At 54.0% G+C, this 11,783-nt stretch overlaps 1 protein-coding gene across 3 annotated transcripts in view; it reads right to left on the reverse strand.

Annotated features, from left to right (window-relative positions):
• TNFRSF21 (TNF receptor superfamily member 21) overlaps positions 1-2,614 on the reverse strand; it is a 30,468-nt gene extending 27,854 nt beyond the window's left edge. For 2 of the 3 annotated variants that reach the window (XM_032184326.1, XM_032184324.1), the window contains exon 1: positions 1,935-2,063. In XM_032184326.1, the coding sequence (XP_032040217.1) occupies positions 1,935-2,048 (114 nt within the window). In that variant the 5' untranslated portion in view covers positions 2,049-2,063. Of the gene's footprint in view, positions 1-1,934; positions 2,064-2,531 lie in introns of those variants that run through there. The other variant, XM_032184325.1, reaches the window with a different exon arrangement.
• Positions 2,615-11,783: the final 9,169 nt, after the last annotated feature.

The following is an 11,783-nucleotide window of genomic DNA, read 5'->3' on the forward strand; positions in this document are numbered from 1 at the left end:
AAGGGGGCTCTGGTGCATGCGCAGCTCGGCGCTTATGGACAGCAGCGAGTCGCAGCGGGGGAAGGCTGAGCAGCCTGGAGCATCCATGCGGGTGTCGTGTGGATTGGTGCTTCTGGTCCCTAAAAATAACCCGCTGCTGGGAGCGTGCAGCTGGCAGCGCTCGCGGCACTGTGAGCACCAGCCAGGAGCAGGAGGATGTCTCTGCCTGGGAGGACGTCTCCGCCAGGGAGGATGCCTGCTGCTCAGACCCACCACGAGCAGCACAAGAATGGAGCAGGGTCTCCTTAGCCACTGGATTCCAGTTCGTTACTCCAAGCACCAAAGCACACAGGGCAAGAAAAAAACACAGAAAAAAGGCATTGGTGCAAGATGACCCTGGTACGACCAGATACCAGCACACCTGGGTTTGGTGCTGCTCCTCACGCCTGCAGAGCATCCCCAGCTCAGCGCCCACGTCCCTTCCTGGCCACCCAAACCGCCTCCAGCACATGGAGGACTTCGGTTGGGGAATGGGCTGGGATGAGGGAGCCCCTGAGCTGGCAGACGACGCAGGCATGACCCATCTTACTGCCAGCAGCCCGGTGATGCAGCCAAGCACCTACGCAGCATCGCCATCACCACTCTCTTCAGTTGCAGCCACTCATTGGACGGAGCCGATGAGCAATTTGCAGGGACAATAGTTTGTAGGGAGCTACCCGCCTCCCAAGCACATGTACGTGGGATGCGGCAGGGAATGGGCCAGTTTGTGCAGGAGCAAAATCCGCTCCTCAGCCCTGAGAGGCTGCCAGGAGAGAGACAGAAAGTTGGCGAGAAAATGAGCATTTGGGTCCGAAACAGGGCGAATTTGGGTTGAGCGTGGCGCCGCCCCACTGCTGCCAGCCCCGCGGTAGGGAGCAGAGCAACGGTAAACTTCACAGCCATACAATGCATTCAGCAAAAAATAAAAAGAATAAAGGTGACTTAAAAAAAATAAAAGAATTAAATTGACTTTAAAAAATAGAAAAAAAAATCATTAAAAAAAAGAATAAAGAAAAAGCAACTAAAGGCAACTAAACGCAGCGTATGTGATGCTGGTAGAGCGAAACCAGAGCAGAGGCACAGGGCTGTAGGTGAGCAGGGACTGACAGCGCCAAGGTGATAACCCAGGAACTGTTTCCAAGTGAAAATACCAACATTTCCTGAATTTGTTGAAATTGCAGCTAGCCCACACTCTCCGTAGCAATGCCTCAGCCCAGGTCGGGCTGCATAGCTCCCCTTCCCGAAGGTCAGCTACACTCTCTGCGGAGCACCTCCAGGAAGGCATTTGTGACACTGAAGGTGGAAAAACAAACAAACAACCCCCCCAAAACACCAGTAAATAGGCCCAGAAGTTTGATGGCAACTTTACGGAGATAAGCAGCCCATCTCCTGCCCTGCACCCCATAGGCAGGATCAAGTTACAAACTCCAAAAACACCTGGGACGAGGGTCTTGGGGAAGAAGGAAAGCGAGATTTAGCTTCTTTAAGGGCGCTGAGTTATTTTCAGCCAGTTTGGGGTTTAATGAAACTGAGAGTCCAGGGCTTGGTCGACTCAGCAATCCCACTGCCATGGCTGGGAAGGGCAACGGCAACAGGGGAAAATGCCAAAACAGCAGCACAGGTGCATGGTCCCCGTGAAGGGGAACTCAACAGCTCTTCCCACACCGCACATCAGCCGAGAATCGCTGGCTACAGCGAGCCCACTAGAGGCAAACGAAGCCCCCACAGCCCTCTGAACACACCTGGGATGCATGAGCAAACAGTGATCCAGGCGGCAGCCACGAGAGCATCCCACCCACGACCTTGCCATCAAATGGGAATTCTGTCCCACGGCTCATCTGGTCGCACACCCGCACACATCCAGGTTGAGGATGCGTGTGCACGAGCAACGCTTGCCTGGACGTTTGGATCCTTACCTTCACTCTGGGAGGGGGGAGAGCACTCCGCTTGTATTTACCCACGTACTCGGACCCCTTTGATTTTTCCTCGGGGAAAAAGAGGCCGGGGGGAATCCTGACACTGCCGACCATGCAAAGTTTTGCTTCGCGTTCCAAGGGGCGATGCCGCTCCCCGTGCAAGACTCACCCCGTTGCGGCTGCCCGGCGATTCCCCAGTCCCCGCAGCCCCGCAGCAGCTCGCTAGGACCCACCTGGAGCCCAGCAGGAGCGGCCGCGGCGCTGCTTACACAACCCAGCCGCAGCACGGACCCCCCGCCCCCAAAAATCCCTCCGTCTCTCTCTCCCCAAAACGACAGCGTTTCGCCCCAAAGCGCCGCTCTGCCGCGGTCCTACGTGGGATGGCAAAACGGGGAAGCCGGGGGAGCTTGGCCTCTCTCCCAAAGCACGGGGGCAATAAAAACAACATCAAAAAATGGGATGAAGGAGGCGAGGGTTGAGAATAAACACCCCAATAAACAACCCCAACACCTCTCACGACCCCCGGGACGCGCAGGCATCCCCGCACCTTACCACCCGTCCCCCACCTCAAATCTCCGGACCCCCCAAAAAACTCACCGAGAGCAAACCGGCGAGCACTGGGCACGCCGCGGCGGGGCGGGGGGCGGCCGCCCCCATGGTGGACGGGGGGTCGGGGTAATGGGGTGGGAAAGGGAGGGGGGGGGTGGCCGCAGCGAGCGGGGAGGGGGGAGCGCGGGCGCTGCCCGGCTAACGGCGCTGCTTCATGGGGCGGCGCGGGGTCGGCAGCGGCGGCTGCTGCCCGCGGCGGGGGGCGCCCATGGTGGCGGGGCCGGGGCCGAGGCCGGAGCCGGGGCCAGGGCCGGGGGGGAGCCGAGGCGGGGGCGCTGCCGCCCGCCGCGCTCCCACCTGCCTGCGGGGGCTGCCGCTGCCGCGGCGGCGGGGCGGCGCGCACGTGGGGGCGGCGCGCCGGCGGGAGAAAGAGGCGCGCGCGCGCGCGCGCCCGAGGAGGGTGGGCGGCACCGCCCTTTGTGGCGTCACCGGGCGCGCGGGGCCGGGGCGCGCCAAGGGCGCCCCCTTCCCGCGCGGCGCGGGGAAAGGGGAGAGCGGCGGGGGCGGGTGGGAATTTGGGGAGCAAGGGGAGTTCAGCGGGGTGGGGTTATTTTATTTTATTTTATTTTATTTTATTTTATTTTATTTTATTTTATTTTATTTTATTTTATTTTATTATTTATTTTATTATTTTTCATTGTTTTATTATATTTTATATTTTCATCTTATTTTATCTCATTTTATTTTATCTCATTTTGTGTTTTTTTTTTTTTCTCCTGTTCTCTGACGCGAAGCACATAAGGAGTAAGGGGAGTAAGAGGGAGCAGCAAGAATCATACAGAGACACGGAATGGTTGGGGTTGGAAGGGGCCTCAAAGCCCATCTAGTTCCAGCCCCATCCAGCTTGGCCTTGGGCGTTGCCAGGGATGGGGCACCCACAACTCCTCCGGGCAGCCTGCGCCAGGGCCTTGGTGCCCTCTGAATAATAATAATAAAAAAATCCTAATATCTCATCTAAACCTACCCTAGGAGCGGAGCTGACCCCCATAAGAGGGTGAGCTGGAAGCCCTCACAGACAAGGGCCAGATCCTGCAGCATCCACACAGGATGGGCAGGGTGCTGGGCACAGCATCCAGCCCCAGGAAACAATGGGAAAGACCTGGATCTACCCAGGGAGTCAGGAGCAGCAGGGATGGGGCCAGAGATGAGACTCCATGGGTCCAAGGTCCCACCAGTGCAGGGGTGGGGTGGCCCAGGCAGGGCTGGGCACCAGTAGGGTTTATGGGTGCCTCAGGGCACTCAACATCCATGGGTGCATGAGATCCAAGCCTTCCATGGTTATCGATGTTGCTCATTGCCCATGGTCACACACCTGATTCCCAGAGCCTGCAGAAACCTTGCCAACCATCACCTTCTGGGGGCATCCTGAAGGCAAGCGAAACAAGGCGGGGTTTTGGTGCCACACCAAAAGCAACGGCACATGTCCCCCATGAATGATAGAAAATCTCAAAAAAGAGATAAACAGAGATATCCTCGCTCTGCAGGAGCGTGGGCTTCATCCAAACGCTTCTGAAGTCCGCACAAAGCCTTCTTCTGACTTCAGGGAGGTTTGAATCCAGCTGTAGGCTCCTCTCCCAGCCGAAGCAGACCTTTTCTCCCTGCACTTTTCCCCATTCCCAACCCTGGAAAGGAGCAACAACCTCAGGGAGCCTGGGAACGAGCCCGGAGCAGAGCTCCTCTCCCCAGCCAGGATGGCAGTGGCAGGACAGCCGTTCCCAGGAGAAGACCGAGTCACGTCTGCAGGGAGAGGACCTTCCTCCACAGCTGGCCATGCTGCAGAGCCCTGCTTCGAGCTCCTCCATCCCCTGGGGCCACCAGGGCCAGGAGCAACGTGCTCATCCCAGGAAGGGAAGCCAGCTACGTGCCCCCACAGGAGTCCCCATGCAAAGCCCAGGCCACTGGGGCTGCCCAGCAGGCAACCCGGGATGCCCACGGCTGCTTGTAAATCCAAATATTTGGGGTGAATAACTGGCCATAACCCAGCTGGACTCATGGGAGGGGGCTTTAAGTTTAAAGATGTGCAGCTTTCTGGTGAAATTTGGGGTGAGTCTGGGCTGACGGTGGCTCTGAAACCACACCGGGTCTGCTGGCGGCATAAAAGACCTCAAATTGGGTTAGGGAAAAACAGGAAAATAATCATCGGGAGGACGGGGTGACTCAGGGGACTGGCAATAAGCTGGATCATTTTACTGCCATGGACTGCATTCTAATTAGTTATATCCGCTTTTAATTATTGGTATTTATACAGAACCTACAGGCTGTCCATGGATTATCCCAAAATGCACAGGCTGCTCTGGAAATCTCTCCCCCATGCCCCTTGCAGCCTTATTTGAGACAAACCCTGGTCACGCTGCCTACAAGGGGTCACGAAGTGCTGCAGGAGTTGCTTACTGGTGCTCTTCTTGCTGCCTCCCTGCTTTTCTGGGTCTTCAGAATGAAAAAGGGGAAGCGGGCAGCTGAGGTTAGAGCTTCATGTGAAGGGTTTCTGGCGGCGGCAGCAGCTCAGAGGGTTCCTCCTCGTCTCTTACATTCGGTTCCTTTTTCCCCCTTGTGCCACCCCACGAGTCATGCAGATGCTCCCGGTCACGGGCTGTGGGATCAAGCAGGTCAGTGACCTGGGAACTCTTAAAAAGCACAAAGCAGGGGGATTTTGAGTCGCAGTCAGGGAACCTCGCTGCTCACATTCACCACAGACCCGTGGGCTTTCAGTAAGTTGGTGGCAGGAGCGATGGAGCGATGCCCACCCTCCTGCTTTGCCACCAAAAGCTATCTTCTGAAGCTGCAATGTCTCCTCCTGCTAGGAGAACCCAGAGATGTTTGGTCATTGGAGGCTGTTTAAAGCCCTTCCCAAAATTTCATGAAATGGGAAGAATTTTTTTATGGGAAATGTTAAAGGATACCCTACACAGCCACCACTTGCTTCGTCCTGAGGAAGGCAGAAGCTTGTGGGCAGTGATTTTGCAATAAAAGAAGCCAGGCTAACGAGGCAGATATTATTTACTTAGAGACCTTTTCATGGACCATCGCTTTCACATCTCCTGTACAAAACGTATTTCTATATTTCTGGTTGCTGTTACAGGAAAACAGCCCCTGCATGGGAAAAAATTCAGTTCCAATTCATATGGAAACCACATCTACCGCTTGCACAAGCATAAAACAGGAAGTTAAACTGACACAGTCTGAGGACTTACCCCGGGTGAGAGGAAGAAGCCTCTGGGTGGGGGTTCTCACCCTTGTGGTCCTCCCTGGGATCTCCAGGGAACAGGGAAGGGAAACGTCAACCAAGAGCAGCTGTTCCCAGCAGGAAGATTTATATATAAAACACACGTGTGTATGTATATATGTATACGGAGGGGTTTTTAGCAGGATCTGTGGCAAACGTAGGATGACCTGTGGGAAAAGTCTTTGGGGTGGTCGAGGCTTTTTGACGTGGGTTTGGTGGCCATCACCTCCGAGCTCTCCTTCCTGTGCACAAGGCCGAGCAGTGTGTTTTCCCAGGTGACCTGAAGAAAGGAGAAGCTGGGCAGCAGGCAGCAGCACCAAGTGCATAAACGGGAATTTAACCTGGGGTAACATCTGTGAGACACCCAGTGGGCGCCGTGGGGAGATGCTGCCGCAAATGAAGCACAGCTGGGGCTGCTGCTTCTCCCCTGGGGAGAAGGGTGCAGGGAAATCCAATCATTTCCAGGTCAGCGGGCAGCCGTAAAGAAGCTTTCCTCCTGCCCCCAGAGCAGCACAGTGATGCAAGTGCTGTGAAGCGAGGAGAGTTTTGTCTCTCTTTCATTGGGCTGCCTGCACACCCAAATTGGTGTGGGTAGAACAAGCCCGGCAGCCGCCTCTGTGCCTTTCAGAGCAAGATTAACAAAGGTGTGAAAATTAGTGTTTCATTCAGGGTGTTGCAGCCCTTTGATATATACAGAATATTGTTTTGCTGGAGGTCCTGCAGTGCCTGCTTTGTCCCTGCTGGCTAGGAGCAAGGCTTGCCCCAGCCGCTCTGACTTCAGGTGCATCACCCAGAGCCCTTGGTCATTTCCCTGCCATGCTCTCTGCTGGGGCATCCTGGTGGTTGGGGTGTTAGAAATGAAAAATTACATGTTAGCCAAACATCTTGCTATGCCCCTGAGCTTACACTGGAGAAATCAAGCGCTTTCCTGGGAGGACTGCATGAACTTCTTGGTTTAGCATCAAAAAAGACACCGGATGAGCCCTGCTGGTACGGAGATGAAGCAGCAAATGACCCTCACCACCTTGAACCCAGCATGGTTTGTTTAGCTCAGCTCAGCACTTTTTTATTTATTTTATTTATTTTTGTCTGGAGTGAGAGCTCAGAGCCAGATGTACAGCCCTGGGGTTATTTTTGGAGCCCCAGGAGGATGTCACTTCCCGAGTGACCTTGCTTGGCTGCACCCAGAGGACCAGACCTCGTTGTGGACGGATCTTGAATGATCTCAGTTGCAGCTGAAGGTCTGTGTCATGGCTCCCGTTACCAGTGTGGAGGATCAGATATCCACAGAGGCTTTATCCCAAATGCAGGAAAAGCATCGCTAGTTAGAGATTTGGGGTCTTGGCACCACCGACAACCACTACGCAGCCAAGGGTTAGTCACCAACCTTCAAGAAAAGTGTCACTCTTTATGTTCTTAGAGCAATGGGATCAACATAGGTGGGATAGATCTACTTTTTGATGTGGTACCTCTTTTTTAGAGGCTTTTAGGGGAATGGGTCTGTCAGTCCCAGGTGCTCCCTGATATATGGGTTGGCTGCTGCAAGGTGGCATCGGCACGGAGGGGTTAAGCCCTGTCAGTGGCTGTCCTTGTCACCACAGGGAAACAGACAGAGCAGCTGGGGACTGCATGCTCTTTGCACCTTTAGTGAGCTCTTGCACTCCAGCACACGTGCAGAGTATTGAGAAACCTCACCCAGGTTTGGCTGTTGTGCAGCAGTTCTGGCTGTGAGGTGTCTATGGAACAGGCCGTCCGTGAAAATGAGCCAGGACATAGTCCTAGAGAGCCAAGATGCTGTGCTGTCTGGGGGTAAGGCTGTAATAATAAAGGCAACCTTCCTGGCAGCAACAACAAGGCAATTAAGGAACCCTCAATTTCCAAGGGTCCTTACAAACACATCACTAATCTTCAGCCAGAAACAGGGGAAAATTAAGTCAGCTTGGGTACTCAGGGATGGTGCCGTGCTGTGAGCCTTTCCTCACTGCCACCCTACAGCTGTCCTTGCCCTGTTTCCCATCCCAGCTGGCCTTCTCCATTTGTGAACAAAGAAACTTAACACCAGAGTCCTTCACGGAAAGGAGGAGAGGCAAGGGAAACAGGAAAGCAGATAATGTAAAAACAAACAAGCACCCCATCCAAAGTACACAGAGAAATGTTCAGCTCTCTCTTTCTCTTTGCTTTTCCAGGGCCCCCTAGGAAAGCTGGCTACTTCCTCCGTCCTGCAGCCTCCTGCTGTGCTCAGTTCACTGGTGTCACATCTCAGGCCATGCATTTCTTCCAGGAAGATGTCCACCCATCCATTTGTCCATCCATCTGTCCGTCCGTCCATCCATCCATCCATCCATCCATCCATCCATCCTTGCATCCCGCTATCCACTGCTCATCATTTGTTATTTGTTGACTTCTCTTCCATATGAGGAACCCTCTATTGAGCTCTATCAGAAGAAGACCTACTAAATAATGACAAATCCCAAAGGCAGCCTGTTTTTTATGCACGATTTCTGATAGTGGTCACATCAAGTTGAGGTGTCAAGGTTACAGAGTGAGAGGGACCTGACCCTGGGACAGCAGTGTGCGTGGAGCTCTGCTTTTCATCGATGGGTTTGACTTGTGTTCGTGCAGGAGAGGAAGGGGAGAGCCTCAGAACAGGAGCACAGGATGTGCATTTCTGGCTGGATCGTCTGATGAGTGGTGAATCCCAAGAAAGGGATGAGCTGTTCCCTGCTCGTTATTGCTACCAGATGATTAGGGGACTTTTATGATCATTGTTTTGGATCATCTCATGCTGACTGTGACAGAGGAAGGAGGTCTGTGCTCCTGTCCCCCTTGCACCCCACGCTCAGTGCTGAGCCCCCCTCCTCTCCCGCAAGGCTTTGTTGTGGGGCTGGTGTGCAGCATCCCGGACATCCCTCCCCCCCCCACGAGGTCCAAAAGCTCCATCTGGGGTTGTTGAATGATGCCCAGAACAATGTGTTGTGGTTGGAGTAACAAGCCTAGGATGCCTGGGAGAGCGCCAAGGGGCTCTTGCTCCCCCTCTCTGCTGGTGCTGGGGGGTCAGGCAGCTTTGGTGGCTGTGGTGTTCGTGGTGGTCCTGCAGCAAGGGGGAATAAGCAGCCCCCAGAGCCTTGTTCCCAGTCAGGAAGGCTGGCATTTGGCACCGACTCTGCCACAGATGTGTTGTGTGGCTTGGGCACAGCTGTGTAGAGCATGCCTTCATCATCTCAACAGCTTCCTTGCAGGTATTGAGGATGCTACCAGACACCCCCTGAGCCTTCTCCAGACTGAACCAGCCCTGTACCCTCAGCCTCCACTCCTGAGCTCCTTGGTGGCCCTTCACTGGACTCGTCCTCTTGTAGTGGGGGCTCAAAACAGGATGATACAGTCTCTAGATGGGGTCTCACTGGGGCTGAGCTGAGGGAAAGGACCCCCTCTCTCAACCTGATAGTAAGGCTCTACTTGGTGCAGCCTGGTATGCTGTTGGCCTTGTTTGCTGTTACAGCACATCACTTGCTCATGGTCAACCTTGCATCCACTGAGACCCCCAGGTCTGTTTCTGCAGAGCTGCTCCCCAGCTGGTCAGCCCCAGCCTGTGTTGTAGCAGCAGGTTATTCTTTCCCAAAGACTTGGCATTTGTCCTCGATGAAGTTCATAATTATCTCTGATCTGTCTAGTCAAAGAGAATGATCTCTTCTCCCAGCCACCAAGTGATAAGACAAGAGGAAATGGCCTCAAGTTGCACCGGGAAGGTGGATGTTGGATATTAGGAAAAATTTATTCACCGAAAGGGTTGTGACACATTGAGCAGGCTGCCCAGGGAGGTGGTTGAGTCACCATCCCTGGAGGTATTCAAGGAATGTGTTGGTGTAGAGCTTAGGGACAGGGCTTAGTGGTGGACTTGGCAGTTGGGTTAAAGCTAGGTTAAAGGTTGAACTAGATGATCCTAGAGGCCTTTTCCAACCTGAATGATTCCATGATTCTGTGATCAGCCTACAAGTGCCTTCTGGGCTTGCCCTGTTCACATGGATTTTTTGCTTTGGAATGGTTTGGAAATTCCCTTCCAGGACCTACCTGCATCTTAGGAGTCAAAAATGTCTTGTTATGCTTCTCTGCTTATTTAGGATATTGTGAAGGCTGGAAGCTTGGGCAGTTGTGCAACATGTGTGTGGCAAGGAGCTAGGCTTTGGGTGGCCTGGATGTCTGTGTCCTTGCTTCCTGGTTGATTCCCTTCGTTTCACAGGTCACCTGGGGCTGAGCCAGCCCTCAGAGCCAGCTTGGTGCAGGGGACGTTTGGTCCAGGAGCTGTAGGTCATCTTCCTTTGGTGTGAGCAAGTCCTTGGCCAACAAGGGTATTAGAAGATGGTCATCACCTCTGCTGATGGAAGGCAGAATAATGTTCTCCGAGGAGTGACAGTGCACAGAGGCAAGCTGCCATGCTCCTGGTCTGAGTATCGTTTAGGCCACACTAAGCCAGATGTGTAAGAAGACACCAGCACATTTACGAGGCTGAAGACAAAGACCCCCTTTGCTCCTTTGTCAAGGAGCTCCCATTCTTCCCCAGCTCTCCACAGCAGTGGTTTGGGGTCTCACCCTTGCAATAGAAAGGTCCCTTCCCCAGACCAGAGCATTTATTGTGATGCTGACATGTAAGGAAGCATTCCCAGGACTTCCCCGCTCCGGGGCTGCTCATTCATCTCTGGCAGACAGAATGGAGCCTGTCACAAGAGCAGATGCAGAGCAGGCAGAGCTCCCCATGAGATCCTTCACCACCAGAGATGATAAACAGATGGGGAAATCTGCTGGGAAATGCATTGACGTAAGAAGTAGGTGAGAGGCTGAGGCATTGTCCCCAGGGATGTGGAAACACGCTGAGAAAGCTGGAGGCAAAGGCCCAAATGCCAAGGCACAATGGCTCTTTGATTCCCCCAGACAGGGAGCTGCTAATGGACCATTTCCTCTCCCACCCCTCCCAGTTGTCCCTGAGATCTCTTTTGCCCTTGTGTTCCCTCTCACCCTGACTCCTCTTTGGGATTTCCTCCAACCTGCTTGCTGCTCTGTCCCTGGCCCTCCAGTGTCCCTCTGTCACCAGAGCTGCCCTCGAAGGACAACATATTGGGGCAGCTGCAACACAGCCCTACAAAGCACAGCCCCATGGGACAGCCTCGGCCTTTTGGGTTGCCCAGAGAGGTTGTGGGGTCTTCTCCTTGGAGACCTCCTCTGGATGTCCCTTCCAAGCCCAACCGCTCTGGGATTCCCATTCAGAATGAGAGCTGGGGTCAGGCTCTTCTGGACCTCAGGAAGGTTCAAGCCTGGCCCAACAGCTCTCCTTCAAGGGGTCTGCTCCCCACGGCATCGCACTGGGGCTGTGTCACAGTGAATAAATCCTTCTCGGAAGGAGGCTGTTATCCAAAACCATAAATACTGCTTGCACGTGGCTTAAGTGCTCCTGCACCCACCAGGGACCAGACCCACACGAGGCTTTGGTTGCTTCTGAGCTTCCATGGGCAGGGTGATGGACCCCAAAAGAGGGATGCAAAAAGGACCCTTATGTTGAGTGGAGCCACCCCAAAGTCAGCGGGAAGCGTTGACCCCAGGGGTGCATCCGAATTTTACCCATTGGGGATGTGATGGAGCAGGGGAGCCAGCAGCTTTTCTTGGAAAGTCTGGAGCATGGCTCCTCTCCCAGGCTCTCTGCCTTTGTCTGGCTCTTCATGCACATCCCAGGGGAGCAGGAGAGCAGCCTCAAAGCCTAGAAATGCAGTTATTTGTGTATTTGGCATAATGCAGCTCTCTCCATCCCTCCAAAAATTAAATGGGGAGCAGAGACCCAAACGCTGCCCACCCTGTCCCAGCCTTGTCCCACAGCACCAGGCACACACGGGATGGGAGCATGCTTGGGAGATTCATCCCTGACGCATCTGCCTGCTGAGCTGGCCTTTGGTATTAAATTTTAATCACCAGGGTTGAATTGTAATAGAGAAACCGTATAATTGCACTTCGCATCCTGGCCCCAAGGCCAG

Source organism: Aythya fuligula, chromosome 3 (assembly GCF_009819795.1).
Source record: "Aythya fuligula isolate bAytFul2 chromosome 3, bAytFul2.pri, whole genome shotgun sequence".
NCBI classification, from domain to species: Eukaryota; Metazoa; Chordata; class Aves; order Anseriformes; family Anatidae; genus Aythya; species Aythya fuligula.